We start from the raw sequence: 16,607 nt of genomic DNA, 5'->3' as shown, positions 1-16,607 counted from the left end.
GAGTGGCTAAGCCAGTCACCTGATTTAAATCCATTTGCGCTGAAGAGAAAACTTAAGGGAAGGAAGTCCCCAAAACAAACAGCAGCTGCAGATGGCCACATTAGGGTCTTGGCAGTACATCGCCACAGAAGATCCTCAGCACCTGGTGATGTCTATGAATCACAGACTTCAAGCAGTCATTGCATGCTGGGATATGCGACAAAGTGCTAGATATGACTGCTATTGCTGTGTCCCAAACAATATGGTGCCTTGAAATAGGGGGACCGTGTAGAAAAAGTTCTCATTTATACATGCTGTGACCGAAATATATGCAAATACCTTTAAATTAAAATCTGCAATGTAAACTTTAATCACATCGGAATTGTTTGATTTGTAATTTTAAACTGCGGAACAGGCGAGGAAATTAAGGAAAAATGTGTCTTTGTCCCAAACATTATGGAGGACACTGTATGTAATAAAACATCGTTAATATCAAAGGCTGATAGATGAATAAATGTTAAAGAGCAGGCATTCTTCATACAACTCACCACTCAATATCCTCGTATCATTATTCTGGTCCTTCTAAAATGGACAATAAGAGGACATTGAATGGCCCTTCACAACAACATGAACAGATGTTGTACCTGATGTAGTCAATGTCACGATCTGCTCATTCACAGACTCTTCCAGATTATTTTTCAGCTGTATCATCTTCGTTCTCATTGTCTGAGAATTGAATTTAGTAGAGGCAGTGTACCTGGGCAAGTCTCCATCATCAGAAGAGACACAGAGAGATGAGAAAGTCTGCATCAGGAGAGAAGAGGGGATGAGATTTCATAGAGGATAGAAGATGTTAGAAGATCTTAAATGGATCAGTGTATGACACTTCGCCCTGTCCCGGAGGATACTGCTATAATTCAACACGCTTTAAGTGATGTATTCTATTTAGAACAGTCAACCGCAAAATGACCTCGGACCCCTTCCAGAGACACTTAAAGATTAAATAGGAATAAATTAATAAAAAGATAAAGACCTAGTGAAACATACATAGTGAAGAACAAAATGTAATAAAAATTATATATAAGTGAGAAAAGTAAATGGCAACAATCAGATCTGAAATCCCACACCTCCAACACTACACTATATGAATTACATGCACAGAAAAATGTTAGCCAATAGACCGCACTCAATGTGGTCACTTCTGACATGAAGTGGTGGTCTTCTCCCAGTCTCCAGACGTGCAATCCCAGAGTTTAAAGACTGTATACAGCTCACCCAATCTCCATTCTCCAAACTGTCCCTTTTGTTTCCATGATGTGCCACGTCAGCTCAGGAATAGCCATGTTGAGAAATTCCTCGAGGTGGCCACTTCCAAAACAAAAGAGGACTCAATACCAAAGTAAGACAATCTTCTCTCTGGTCTTTAATAGTCCTCGCCTGTTTCATCCCCGTTACACTTTGTGTTTTGCTCCTTCTTTCTTTCCTTTCCGAGCTCCTTTTTTAACTGTAGGTGGGCATCTATCACTATGGCAACCTCCCAGAAATCATCACAACTGACCGTATTGCACAAAGGTCCTTAGTATTATAGGTGGCCCACAATAACTGTTGTATTCCTTCCCATTTTTATACCCCCTCTGAGCAGAAACAGTGTTAACATTTAGGACGACACAACAGAGACAGAAGACAAGCCAGTAAAATACAATAAGTGTCATCGCCGCATGTGTGATGGACAGACAGCTTGGATTGAAACGGGAAGATCACCTCTCATTCATTTATAAGTTATTTATGACAGAGTATTTCAGTGTAGTGGGACATTAGATGTCATCGACATGACTTTCAATGAGCTTTTCATGAAGGACTCCATGATACAAGGGGACTGAGGGTACAGTGGGCAGGAGGGTGCTGAACTGACTTGATGCAAAGAGCAATGGCTGTTCAGAGTTCTGAGATGAAATTAATGAAATTAAATAAAACAATTCTACAAGTAGGAAGAAAACTCTTCAGTATAATTAATTACACAATGGAAGGTCTACACTAGAAAGTGTACCTTTGTGTGCTCATCACCATCCTCAGCTAGACGGAGCGGAGATGGCCAGTGAGAAGCTGAGGTTTATAGTGTCTGTGATGTGTGAAGTATAAATCAAAACGTCTCCTTAACCTTCAGAACACATTCGTGAGTCCACATCTAGAATATCGTGTGTAGTGTTGGTCTCCGTATTAGAGAAATGACCTAACAGCTGAGAGAAAGTCAGGAGAAGAGAGATGAGACTGGACTGTGGGCTTTGAAGGATTTGAATCTGATGAGTTTTAGGATAGAGACATGACAGAGGTGTTTAAAAATAAAAAGAGAGTTTATCTCATCTTTTATCAGGTGGCATCTCTTAAAACAAAGTTATTTTAGTGTAAATTTCATACAAATTTAGTAACTCAGAGGCCTTTAGACATTTTGACCATATTAGGGAAATATGAAAGGTCATTCTGTGTTGGGTTGAATGGCCTGAATGGCCTGTTCTTGCCATTTGTAAAGACTCCTCAGATCTTCTGAATTTCTTCCAAAATGTTCTCAGGTCCCACACACCCAGTCTGCTCAAATTCCCTGTGAAGTGCTGTACTCACGTTTAGGAAGTGGATGTGGTCCTTGGTTTTTAAAAGCTTGGTCACCTCACCCTCTCTCTTCTTCAGGTTCTCAATCTCATCAATTAGTTGTTGGTGGACTTCATTAGCCTTGTCTTCTTCTCTCTTCTCTAGTTTTTTCATCTCGTCAGCCAAGTTCTTCTCAGCTCTTTGAATACACCGGATCACATCATCGAAGCTGCTCTCATTTTTCTCTCTGTTTTGTTTCACTGAAACCTGATTGAAGAAAGAAAGGTGTTGAATTGAGTTACATAATATGAAATATAAATTACCAGTCATGAGACAATTTTGTCAGAATTTGATGTAAAGGATGGTATGGATTTGCTGGCAGCCTGACTGTTTGGTGGTACCTCACTCTAATAGGAGACTAGAATAATGGAAAGGACTGTTTCCCAATATGTTCATCCACTATTCTGTGTGGCACTGTCCACCTGGCAGTGGTCACATTTGGCTGCCTACAAGTTTGAATGGGATACGATGTCTGAGCAGTCAGCCCTTTTGAGGTTTGTTAGAGCTATATGAAGGATCTGTTGGGGAGACAGCTCCATTAGTCTATGAGGACTCTAGCCCAGATGGGCTTCTGGGGAGTTTATTTCATTTGCTGGAAGTGCCACTGGGTCTGTTATTAAAAACAGTCTCTCCTGCTCAGTTGGGTGAGATAGACTTGGAATTAGGAGGAGGAGAGAAGGAAAGGAGTTTAGGAATTGTGATGAAAAGCCTACGTATTGGAAGGTACTTGTGGAGTCTTTTGGGACCAGAGACTTGTGTCAGGTAATTGTGTGGGTGTTGTGTTGCAGCATTGGCTGCATGTTGGTCATAATGTCAAACCTGTCAGTTGCAGATATCAAAACACGATTGTGTTGTGGTTGAAGAGGGATGTCTGATTTCATTTAATTTGACAAAATCTTTGATTATTTATTGTCAATTCATCTTTTTTACAATGTCAGACTCAGGGTCGTGAGTCAAATTTCTCAGTTTATGTATTTCTAGTTTATTTGTTAACATCTCACTACTACTGATAGTACTGCTGCTACTGATAACTCTGCCACTACTACTATGGCTTATGTTTGTATGGCTCACCTACGTGTTGTAGGGGATTAGTGTGCACTCCAAAGTGGCTTAGGCTAAGACACCAACTCTGGGCTCACAGCCTGATATAACTGTAAGGTAAGAGGTGCATGATGTCCAGGGTCATCAACCCCAAAGCTGGAAATATCCATTTGTTTTCAGGACCTTCCATAGCTGGATGATGAGTCTAAAGACCGTGAGATACTAGGCAGGACATCCTAAATGTTGACCTCTAAACCAATCACCAGAAAGAGGGAAGTGCTGATAGTCAGAGATTGAAGTATTAGGGGAACTGAGGTGAACGTTTGCTCCAGAGACGCACATGGCATGTTATGTTCCTGGCCAACAGCTTTCACTTTCAATTTTTTATACTTGTCATTGTACGAATGACAGACTTGAAGGACAAACTTAAAGAGTAAAGAATAAAGCTCAGGACCAGAACTTACTAAGTGATCGTCTCAAACATTTTACCTGTATCATGTCCTGTCCAGGTAAGACTGAGGAGATCAAAAGGCTTAACGCATACGTGAAACCCTGGGGTAGGATAAAGTGGATTGGCATGGGTGACATTTGAACCAGAAGGGTACTGATGTAAGCTTAAAATGTATCACAGCTGCATTAATGAAAACAATTAGTAAAGAAAAGATTGAGTGACACAAGACAAGAAAGGAGTGTTAGTGAGTGGTCAGCGTGTCTTTAAACGGGTGAGTTCAGGTTTCACTGATTTAGGGTCACTTTGTCTGAATCAGTAATGAAATAACAAGAAACACCGTTGACTGTGAAATGCCATAGAGGATAAAATATTGCCAGTGAAGTTCTGGCGACTCTTCTAGTTTTAATTTATGTCATATTTCTTTAACTGGATCTGTCATCTTAATTACACTGACCTTCATCTTCTCTAGCCTCGTGTTTGTCATCTTCAGTTCTTTGTTTGTATCATCAAGTCTCGTCCTGATATTTCTCAGAGTCTGCTCCAGCTGTTTCTGTTTGGACACACAAAAGGACAAGCACTGTCAGATCAGAATTCACTTTCATTTTTTAACTTTTTGTTTTCTTTGAGTCCTGATATTTTTTCAACACATTTGCTTTACATTTCCTGACACAACTTACTTTTTTGTCACACTTGTCTTCATATTGACACTGCAGGCGACATAAAAATTTGACTCAACAAATCTGAGTAGTTCAACAAGATTGAAAAGGTTTAATTTACCAGTTAGAGTGAAGATGGAGTTTGAGTTTGAAGAGTGTGACAAATAAATGAAAGAGTTTGAAGGCACACTGGTGTACAAGTCAGTTCTTGAGATATAAATATAATGAAGTATTATTATTATTATTATTATTTAGAAGACGAGTGGGCAATCATAAGTTGACACACACAAATAAAAATACTGGACTCTGTAGGTTGAGGAAATGTCTGAAAACCCAGGAGGACGTGGACATGTAAGGGCCATAGTGGTAGGACCCACAGCATCATTTGATAGCCCAAGTCAGGCTTGTCAGAACATTGTGACGTGTTTTGTCATTTTTCTGAGTCAGGTGAGATAACTGAGGCCACTAACAGACAAGTCAGTCTGACGAGCTCAGTAAGAAGGCCAATTTAAAGGAATACTCCGAGTAAAAAAAAAACTTCTCACGTTGTGTCACATGATCCACATGTCAGTTATGCAGTCGTTGATTCACAACATACAAAGCACTTTACCCATTTTTTGCTAAAATATTGTTCAATAGATACTTCCATAAAAATCCTATGTAGGAAATGCACTCGCATCATATTAAGGTTTTAAATTGAAGATGGGACTCGACCAATGAATGACAGAGCAATACAAGGACATCCTGTTGAACTAAAATTAGTCAAGTCAAGCAAAGTTTAAGAGAAGCCATCCAGACTAAGCCTCTGCCGTCTTTTAGGGTGCCTCGATATCTTTGAGTGATTACTGCATTTTAAATCTTCATAGATGATTACACAAAAGTGACCAGGTTTAGTTTGGCCTGCAAGAGAATTCACGGAGTGGAGAAAGCTCTTACTCAATGAACTTTTATGAAAGTTGCCCGATAGATTTAACACAGTGATCAGAGATCTGAGATGCCGAGCACCATATCATTAACATATAGAAACACTTTTTTTATCCCACCCTTTCTATTATAATGCCTGTCAGCTCTGATTACTTCCAAAGGTGCTCAGGCAGAGGTTCAAACACAATCATAAGAACACTGCTGATAACTGACCCCCCATCTGGTTCTAGACGGTCAACTGAAATACTGAAAATGAATTTTATATACACAAACTAAGACTTCTCGACTACACTATAGTAGCTGAATCCACATGCAGACATGGAGTCCAAACCCAAATTTAAACACAAATACTTTCATTCAACTCTGTCAAGATCTTACGTTTGTTCTTCAGGAAACTCAGATACCTAAAGTGAAAATATATTAAATTATAAAGCTACCAAACAGTAAATCCAGTGCAAGGGTCTCTGGTTTCATATTCCAGCCGGGAGACCAGAAGTTCTGATCAGTTTATGGCTGAAGTTCATAAACTGCCCAAAGTCTACAGAAATCATCTTTCACTTTCTCTGTCTGTGGTTTCAGACGTGCTCTTAGACTATCCACCATTCATTCATTTACAATTGCTTATCTGAAGCCGAGTTTGCTGCAGTAACAGTCTTAGCAGTGAGGCCCAAACGTCCTTTTCCTCAGCCACACTTGCCAACTCATATTGTGGGATCCCAAGGTATTCCCAGACCATCTGGGAGATATAATCCTCCCAGCAAGCCCCGGGTCTTCTCCAGGGTCTCCTCTCAGCCAGTCTTACCCATATAACCTCCCCAGGCAGGGGTGTCCAGGAAGTATCCATATCAGATGCCCAAACCACCTCAATTGGCTGCTCTCTCTGAGCCTCTCCTGGACGTCTGTAAGTCTCACTCTGTCCCTAAGGCAGACCACAGCCACCATGCAGAGAAAGCTCATTTTGTCTGCTTGCACACACAATCTCATTCTTTTAAGTCGTTACCCAAAACACATAACCATAGGTGAGGGTAGGAACATAGATCGAGTGGTAAATCGAGAGCTTCACCTTTTGACTCAGCGCCTTCTACCCCACTACAGAACGGTATAGCGACTTAATAACTACTGCTGCTGCTCCAATCCATCTGTCAATCTCACCATCCCTTTTCTACTCACTCATGAACAAAACGCTGAGGTGCTTAAACTCATCCACTTGAGCCAATCACTCACTTCACGCTCAGAGAGGACAGTTTCTTATTTCTCTGTCTAAGGACCATGGCCTCAGATTTGGAAGTGCTGATCCTCATCCTCATTCACAAACCATCCCAATGCATGCTGGAGTCCAAAGCCTGATGAAGCCAATAGGACCATGTCATCTGCAAAAACCTGTGACACTATTCTAAGGCCACCGAACTGGATCCCCTCTTCTCCCCGGCGTCGCCTTGATATCCTGTCCATGAAAACCACAAACAGGACAGGAGACCAAGCACAGCCCTGAAGGAGCCCTACACCCACTGGAAATGGCACTGACGTTTTCCTGAGTATGTGGGCACAGCTCTCACTGTGATTATACAGGGACTGAATAGCCCTTATTAGTGGCCTCACAATGCCATACTCCCTCAACAACAGCCCCCCACCCACAGTATCCTTCGAGGAACACTTTCCCTAACCTCACAAAACACCTCGATTGGGTACAGAGTGTTTCATGGCCTGGATGGCATACACATTGCTCCTCCTGGATCTGAGGTTCCACAACCGCCCAGAATCTCCTTTCTAGTACCTTGACATGAGCTTAAACAGGGAGGATGAGGAGTGTGATCCCCTGATAGCTGGAGCACATCCTCCTGTCCCCTGTTTTAAAAATGGGGATCACCACCCCTGTATGAAATTCCAAAGGCACAACTCTTGATGACCATGTAACATTGAACAGGCATGTCAGCCATGATACCCCAACAATGTCCAGAGTCTTCAGCATTTCTGGGTGGATCTCAAGGGGGGTCTTGGCACTGCCAAGTTGCTTAACTACCTGCTCAGTGACCTCCATCAGGTTAATGGACATTGATCCCCCATCCGCTTCTGGCTCTGCCTCGTGCCCATCGAGTTCAGGAGCTCCTCAAAGAGTTCCCTCCACCACCAGACAACATCCTCAGTCCAGGTCAGCACTTCTCCACCCTTGCGGAGAACAGCCTGGTGAATCCCTGCCTTCCCTTTCTGAGTCGCCTGATGGTTTTCCAGAACCTCTTTGAGCCTGATTGATAAGTCGCTTTCCATGGTTAGACAATTTATCATTCAATAACCCAAACACACTTGCTGCAATGAACCATCCATCCATCTTTTTACTTGACCCGCTTATCCTGGGCAAGGTAGTGGGTCATCTGGAGTCTATCACAGCAGTCATTGGGCACAAGGCAGGGACAACACCTGGACCAGGAGCCAGTTCATCACAGGACACACACACACACACACACACACAAGCTAATTTACCATCTGACCTGCAGGTCTTTGGAATGTGGGGTGAAACCACAGCACCCAAAAAAACTTGGGAAAAGCATGCAAACTCCATGCAGTAACTGGAAAATAAACTCCAAACAAAAAAAATGTCATGTTTATAATGTAAGAATAATAAAAGATGTACTGTAGTTATACAAGCATATACAGACAAAAGACATACATTTGCATTGCTTTACTTTGATCTTTTCTTTGTTTCCTATAGAAAAAGGTGCATAACTTGTGGTTTTTATTTTTGTAATTTCCAGGAAAGATCATTTGTTCAGAACCAGCTTTTAATTGTTCTCGTAGAAGTTCTGGTCGTCCAGAAGGTTAGCTGGATCAGTTCTTAACTATGTATCAAATGTCTAGAGCCAGTGCAGATTTGTTCACAGATGGTTTGAGTTAGCTCTTTTACAACCACTCTGTGTGTGTGTGTGTGTGTGTGTGTGTGTGTGTGTGTGTGTGTGTGTGAGAGAGAGAGACGCTGTTCTGAACTGATACAAGCCCACTTTAGTTTTCTTACTGAATTTAGGAAGAGACCCTTACAATAGCCAAAACCTTCTCGTTCACACAGGTTACTAAATTAACACCAGTAACTAGAACTCATTGGCTGCCTTTATCCTGAGTACCAAGCTACAGTCACTAGTCCTCAGAATTAAAGTATGTGCACTTATGGTTTGGTTCCTTTTGACTTCAGGTGAGGTGATGCTTTGGAAGTTGGGATCCACGAACCTCCTTAGCTTGCTCACAGAGGATGGCTGTGTTGGGGGATGGCAACAGGATTGACATGAATGAGTCAAACCAGTTGAAGATCTGCTTCAGTTCGCTAGTGTTGCTCTTGTCCCCTTCCTCTGCATGTTTAACAGCCTGCTTGTAGCCAGTGATGGTTCTCATCCCGTTCCACACTTCCTTTCTGTTGTTTTGCTGTAACCTGTGCTCATGTTTATCTGTCATGGAGCTGCTTCTTCAGTTCTGACTACAACCCTCAATCTCCTGGCCATGTGACTCACACAGCATATCCCAGTCCATTTCTGCATGATCCTGGTGCTGGCAACCACTGGACAATGGGTTTATATGCAGGTGCTAGCTGTAGCAAATTATGGTTCAGTCGGCCTAAAGGTGGCAAAGCAACACAGCTATATGACTCTTTAATGTTGGCATGTAACAAGTCCAGGGTCCTGTTTTCTCCTGTTGTACAGTCCACAGACTGGTGAAATTGGTAAGAGTGGAGTAAAGTGAAACAGAAACTGTGATGAAAGCCCTGGATGGTCAGTAGTGAGTTTGCTTATTACCGAATATACTGCGTCTGTTGCGATTGCTGTGTCTGCAGAGGGGAGATGTAAACTGCCCGCACAATGGCATGTGAAAACTCTCTCGGGATATAATAAGGTTGTAAGTCCATCGCACGCAGCTCACATATCTGTGCTTTAATAGTAATAGTTGACTGTTCCGTAATGTACATAATATAAAAATACAATCATTGTTTTGCTGTTTCCTCCTCAAATATTAATCCCCATATCTGAGTATACACGAAGGTCTACTGGAGACCACTTCAATTGAAAGTAATGTTCCTGGGGTGGCACCATTTTTCATTTACAAAAACAGCAAGTCTGCCTCCTTTCTTCTGCGTCCTTTCACACCTGCACGGTTTTAAATCCATCCAACACAACAGTAGAGTCCGGTGTTTTAACTCTTAGCCACGTCTCAGTAAAGTACAGGTGACTGCTGAGTGTACATTCCCCGTGGTTCCTGATCAGAGCTGACAGCTCATCCATTTTATTAACCAGCAATCTTACATTTCCCATGATAATCGAAGACAGGTAGCGTCTGCGCCATCCTTTCTTGTTGTTAGTCAGGCACCGGCTCTTTTTACGCTGTAGTTCTGCTAGCAGGCCGGCTATTAGCTCTGGTGCTCTGGAAGACAAATTGTGCAAGACCAACAGCTGCTGTCGGGCTTAACTGGAGTGTGAGACCCTCCACACAATTTTCAGTTATCCATGTTACGACGAAGACAGGCGTACATGGGAGCTGAAGTTGTAGGCAGCCGTTCGTGGCAGTGCCGGAAGTAGGGCATGATTAAAAAGAGAACACCTTTACAGTAAAAGCACACTGAAAATTTGAACTGAAATTATTGTAAAAATCTTGGTTCTGAAGTGCAGTATAGTTTGGTTGACATGTGACTGTAACGTATCTCTTAAAAAGACTTGAGATCAGCCACATGCAAACTCAAATGTGTTAGAAATGCATTAGGGCAGACGTAACGCTCCATGTCACCACCACACTACAGACTGTCTCCATTTATGTCGTGACAGTCTGGGGCACTGAATGACGTTTTTGATGGCGTCTAAGTACGCTTACACCAGCCAACTACTGCATCAACTTGTGAATGTTCGATATTTCTATGAGCAGACCGTGTGTCGCTCACATCCCCTGCCATTACACCAGACACTCTATGGAAAAACTGATCAGAACACAAAGAAGCTCAACTCGGCTTAATGAGCTAACGTGATTGTCCATGGAGAGCACCTGGAGTCACATCCTGGACTGTTTCATGGCATGCACACGGTTTCACCAGGACAGGTTTCAGCGTACTACTTGATGTCCTTGAAAAATCAGGATTGTAAGATGGATGAATAGATTCTTCTGTTACACTGCATTTACAAATCCCTTAACTCCTGTCATTTAGTTCATTTCTGCAAAACAGTAAACAACACTCACCTGTTCTGTTTCTCTCATTTTCTCCAGCAGCAACACGTTATGCCCGTGATGGTCAGTCACTCCACACATTGTGCAGATGTACTTCTCATCATTTACACAAAACAACTCCAGACTTTGGTGATGTGTTGCACAGAGTTTCTCCTGTAGATTTGCATTGGCCTCAGTCAGCCTGTGGTCTTTCCAGGTTGCAACTTTATAGTGAGGCTGCAGGTGAGTCATACAAAAGGAGGCCATGCAAGTCAGGCAGGACTTCACAGCTTTAAATTTCTTCTCAGTGCAGGCATCACACTCCACATCACCAGGACCAGCATAACCCTGAGAAAGATTCTTCTTTATTTCTTTCACAGCTCGATTAAGCACAATATTTTCAAGTATCTTAGGCCTTCTGTTCCAAGGACACCTACACTGAGGACATTTGGAGCTTCTCGCCATTCTGGGGACGATGCATGTCTTACAGAAAGTGTGACCACAGTGGATGGTGACAGGGTGAGTCAGGATTTTGTCACACAACCAGCATTCGAAGTGCTTTAAACTAACCAGCACGACTTCAGCCATCGCCAGTCTGAGGGGAGACAAGCAGAGAGAATCAGTCAGACGAACAAAGAAGAGACTTGTGAGGAAGTGAAAGTCTCAAGCCTTTAGTCAAGAGACTGGCTCCAAAGACTGGAATCACTACATTAGCAGCCACTCTGTTGTTCTAGCAGCATATCAGTATGAAATCAGCTACAAACCTTCTGGGCAGCATGGCATGATCCAGATTGACAGTCCAGGCAGAAGCCCAGCACTGTAATTATAATTTCAGAGTGTCGTTCCTGGGTGCTCTGCCTATTTCAGCCATAGATATTGCTGCTCAGAGAAAAAGAGACCCAGTATTGTAAAAGGTCAAATACTTTACACTTCCCAGGAGGCCAGATGGGTAACTGAAGCGGATTTCAAGCCAAACTGGGTAAGAATCATTGAATTGTCAGTTGAATATGACTGTAATGTGGGGGTTTAGAGTAGTAATACCAGCACCCCTCAGAAAGGAGCTGCATGAATACCACTTAGGAATGGTGACAATGAAAGCCAAAGCTCTCTGTTATTCCTGGTGGCCGGGCCTGGGCAGGAACAGTGAAGCAATGGCTCAGAGTGTCATACATGTCAAGTAAATAGGATCCTAGCAGCAACTGCGCCAGTTCACCCTTGGAACTATGCAGGTAGGCCATGACAAATACAAATTTCTTGTCTCGATTGACAGTTTTTCTAAGTGGCCAGAGATAAAGTGTGTGATGAGTACCACAGCAGAGAACACAGTGGAGGTCATCACAGGATTTTTTCCTCCATATGGGTTGACAAAGGTACTTCTTACTGACATTGGCCCGCATTTTCAGTCAAATATGTAAATAATGGAGTAAAACTCTTCTCCTTATCATCCAACTTCAAATGGAGCCACAGAGCGTTGAGTACAAACCCTAAAGAATGAACTAGAAAAAGCGAAACAACAGCACTTGACTTTAAAACACTGCTTACGTACCTTTCTATTTTCTTATAGGACTTCTCCCCACAAAACACCTGCAGAGCTTTTCCTGAAAAGAGAAGTGATAACCTGATGATCTTTAAACTTCATTTTTCAGATGCTATGCAAACTACATTTAGTTCTGAATGTCAAAAAGGTAAACGTGGGGTGCCGACAACTTGGAGGGGTTTTGAACCACAGCTGGCAGTACTGGTAATGAACTACAGGGGAGGGGAGAGTGAAAAGTGGGGGCCACTTAGTCCAGCTCCATATTTGGTGGAAATGCAGGACGTAATTTGTAAGAGACATGCGGACCAACTGATCAGCACACACTTGGAGAAGAAATCTGAAGCTCAGTTCAATTTCTGGGATGATTCACCCACAAAGAAAAGTTCAGACGGTCCTAGTGGTCATAGAGAGGGGCCAGCAGCGTCCCCGGGTGCACAGAGAACAATGACAGACCAAAATAGTGCTGAACCAGAAGTGGCAGTAAAATGGAGACAAAAAAGTAATGTGTGTCAACCTGAGAGGCTGAATTTGTTAATAGGCTCTGAATTTTGGGAGAAACGGAGGAGTGACATGTAGGGGGAGAATAACTGATGTATATACTGAAATCTTATTGTGTTATGTTAAATATAACGATTATAGAAATGTCATTTATTCTGATCTGTCTGTACTTGTATATACCATATAAGGAAAAGTTCAGTCAGTCAGTCAGTCAGTCTCCAACCAGCTATATCCTAAGTACAGGGTCACGGGGGTCTGCTGGAGCCGATGCCAGTCAATTCTTCTGTAAAATGTTTACTTCTTAATGAGAGATGCGTTAGAAATAAAATTGACCTGAGAATACAATATGGTGGGAATTATGGAGTGCTGGCTAAATAAGAGTGAGGCAGAACATCATATCAGTGGTCACATACCCTTCAGGAAAGACAGACAAGGAAGGACAGGAGGAGGTGACATACATAAGGGTGGTCTGTCAGTTCTTCAATCTAAAGAGTTGTGTGTCAGGCTGAGGAGCAGAACTGACAAGGTGGTCTTCTCTGAAGTTCTGCCTGTGCCACACACCAGTCCAGGTTAAGACTGAGGAGATTAGAAGGCTTAATGCGAGGCTCACGTCTCAGTGTAGGGTAGAAGGGTGCAGGATTAGGGGGCAATGGGACTCCTTTTGGAACAGATGGGACCTGTTCAGCTGTGACGGTTACATTTGACTTGGAGGGGTACCAATGTGTTGGGGGGGTGAAGGAGTTGGTTAGTCGAGGGGATATGGGGGTGCGGGGAGTTTAGGACAGGCCAGGTTTAGAATTCTATATGGATGAACAAACAATAGTGTAGAAATAAAAATGCATAGTAATGTAAATTCAACATTTAAATGAGTAACACATTAAAAATCACTTTCCCTTATGCTAGAAATATCAAAAATAAAACAAGTGAGTAGGAGTCGTATGTAGCGGAGCATAATTATGATATTACAGTGTTGGTGGTCCCCAGCAAACAGACAGTATATGCGTATAATAAACTGAAATAAACACAGAATATAAACAACAGAAAGACAGTTCTGACGCTCCTCTCTGACTTCTCTTTGGCAATACAGTAGTTCTGAATTCACTTACATGTTCGCAATCCTTATTTATAAACAGAACAGGATATGCAGACATACACACATAAAATAAACATGCATCTTACAAAGGCTCTCTTTCTCTCTTGAAAATTAATTTAGAATTATTAATGGATTTCATGTAATTAGTTATGTTATTATTAGTAATGTTAAGATTTGGCCTCTGGCTTGTTATCATATATTTTTGAATGAGTTTTTAAATTAAACTGAAGCGACGCTGCCGTCACCACAGACCTGTGCACCGGCCCACCTCAACTGCTATCCTGACAAGCTGTCAACTTGAGAAATGTCACATGGCAAGTGTAAAAGATCCGATGGCTGCCTACGTCTTTAACACCAGAGAATATACAAGACCCAAAAACTGTAAAATGAGATGTATTAAACATTCCCGTATGTACTTGGTGGTACTGCACTCACCGCCACCTAAAGAGCCCCGTTACGCCCTCCTGGAAGAGCTGCTCGTCCAAAAACGAAAAGGTCAAAAGAGCGAATATCTGGAGCAAGCATGAAAGGTACAAGCTCGTCTGGAGATGGAAGAAGAGAAGATCAGCAGTGATTAGTAAAGTAAGGTGGAAAGGATTCAGACCAGGGCTGACTTCATATGGCGAGCTCAGCTACTGTGACATGTGGATACTGCAGAGGACCAACTGGCTTACACCTCTTTTTTCAGACGCGATTTTAATGGTGGATGGGTTTCATCAGACTGAGTGGATAAAGCAGGAGGAGGACTAGAGACTGTTTGTGGATGTGCTGTGATGTACAAGGGAGCGCAGTATAATTCAAACTAACTGTGTGATTCAGGCATTGAGTAGTGGACTGAATTCATCCATGTCACTGCTCAGGAAAGTAAAAGACTCAGCAATAGAAATGATTCACTCTGTGCCATCGTCTTTTTGACAAATCATTCTTAATGCTGGTGACACCAATAAAAAAGGAATCAAGGTGTGTTAGGCCCCTTTCCTTTTGTGGATTCTGTGCTCTCCAAATATTAAAATGTTCAAATATAAACCTGTGGCACAATCTGAGCAGGTCTGACCTCGTCTTGCTGCCACCTACAAACCTGCTAATGACAGTCGCTGACCTTTGTTATTCAAGGTAGAAGTTTTTATGTGTGTATCAGGGGTGTCTGTTTGTTTTTACCATATTTATTTTATTTATTTTTTTGGACCTTCTGTAAAATTTTAATTTTCCCTTGGGGTCAAATAAAGTATAATCTATCTATCCATCCATCCATCCATCCCATCCATCTATGTTTATATACATACACTGTTTATTAATGTACTTATTTATTCACATAAATAATATTACATAAATGTAACAGGCTCCAAAACCTCATTCATATATATATATATATATACATATCTCTATTATATATAATTCACCAGTCTACTCACTCACTCACTCACCCATGTCTGTCCGAAGCCGAATGCGCAGTCGCCTTCTGCGCAGCTGCCCGAAAAACTTTACGAGACCGACATCGCGACAGGCGGCGCATTTACGGCCGCGAAAATTCAAAGAGAAAGGCAACTTCAAATAAAGCTCTAGAGGCCTGAAAGGCGATTTCGACTACAGCTCCAGGCCTAAATACGTATTCATTCAATACACCTACAGTATATTAGGTTTGTGGTGCTTATACTTATTACTATTCCACTTGTGCCCGTTTCATCTTACGTTGTCGAAACGGGTTCTTTGTCTAGTATTACATAGTTTTACTGTCAAATAATGCAAAGAGTATGTAACACGTGTTTCGCCCTAATTCTGGGCTCATCAGGCGTACACACTCACTGCACCCCCTCTCGGGGATCGAACCTCAGACGTCAGCGTCAGAGGCGAAGCCTCTTTACATTGCGCCTTGGCGTGTGGTTCATTTATTTGACAGCCTGGAGATCAGAGCAATTACATTCATAGCATTCGTAGTCTGAAACACAATCTGGGCAAAACACGTGGTGTGTAATTTTTGCATTATTTGACAGTAAACTATGTACCATTCTATGATCTGCTTCTCACAACTGAGGAGGGCATAGCAGATGTTTGCCAACTTGCAGACCAACCACATATGTTACCTGACCACTCATACAATCAGATTGTGTTTCAGACTACGAATTCTATGAACATATACCGTATTTTTCGGACCATAAGACGCACTTTTTTCCCCCCAGAATTGGGGGGGAAAAAGTCCCTGCGTCTTATGGTCCGAATATAGCCTAAACATGTGCTGTAAAAAAAAAATTTTCAACTTGCCCGGCTCTGTGCTCCATTCCCGCCGCGGCCGCCCGCCCTGCTCACTGGAAATTTTCAACTTGCCCGGCTCTGTGCTCCATTCCCGCCGCGGCCGCCCGCCCTGCTCACTGGAGTCAGGCGCTGCTGCTGCCCTGTGGTAGTAGTAATTTCCCATTGGGATTAATAAAGTATCTATCTATCTATCTATCTATCTATCTATCTAGTAGTACCGTACCTGCTTCCATGATCATTCCTGCTGGCTGCAATGCTCCATTCCCGCCCCCGCCCGCACCGCTCACTGGAGTCAGGGGACTGGACTCTAACTGGTACAGTGTAGTGTACGGTGACGGTCCCTTCCTTGATCCTGCAGTCTGCATG

General features: G+C 42.5%; 1 protein-coding gene across 1 annotated transcript in view; it reads right to left on the bottom strand.

Annotated features, from left to right (window-relative positions):
• LOC127527410 (tripartite motif-containing protein 16-like) overlaps window positions 1-16,607 on the bottom strand; it is a 46,976-nt gene that overhangs the window by 1,472 nt on the left and 28,897 nt on the right. Inside the window, exons 5-8 of the mRNA XM_051926049.1 lie at window positions 12,410-12,461; window positions 10,897-11,458; window positions 4,569-4,664; window positions 624-783 (exon numbers count right to left, since the gene is read on the bottom strand). Of these exons, the coding sequence (XP_051782009.1) occupies window positions 624-783; window positions 4,569-4,664; window positions 10,897-11,458; window positions 12,410-12,461 (870 nt within the window). The remainder of the gene's footprint in view (window positions 1-623; window positions 784-4,568; window positions 4,665-10,896; window positions 11,459-12,409; window positions 12,462-16,607) is intronic.

The sequence above is a fragment of the Erpetoichthys calabaricus genome, chromosome 4 (genome assembly GCF_900747795.2).
Source record: "Erpetoichthys calabaricus chromosome 4, fErpCal1.3, whole genome shotgun sequence".
Taxonomy (NCBI): Eukaryota; Metazoa; Chordata; class Cladistia; order Polypteriformes; family Polypteridae; genus Erpetoichthys; species Erpetoichthys calabaricus.
Note: the sequence above shows the minus strand (reverse complement) of the source record. Positions and strands in the feature narration are given on the sequence as shown.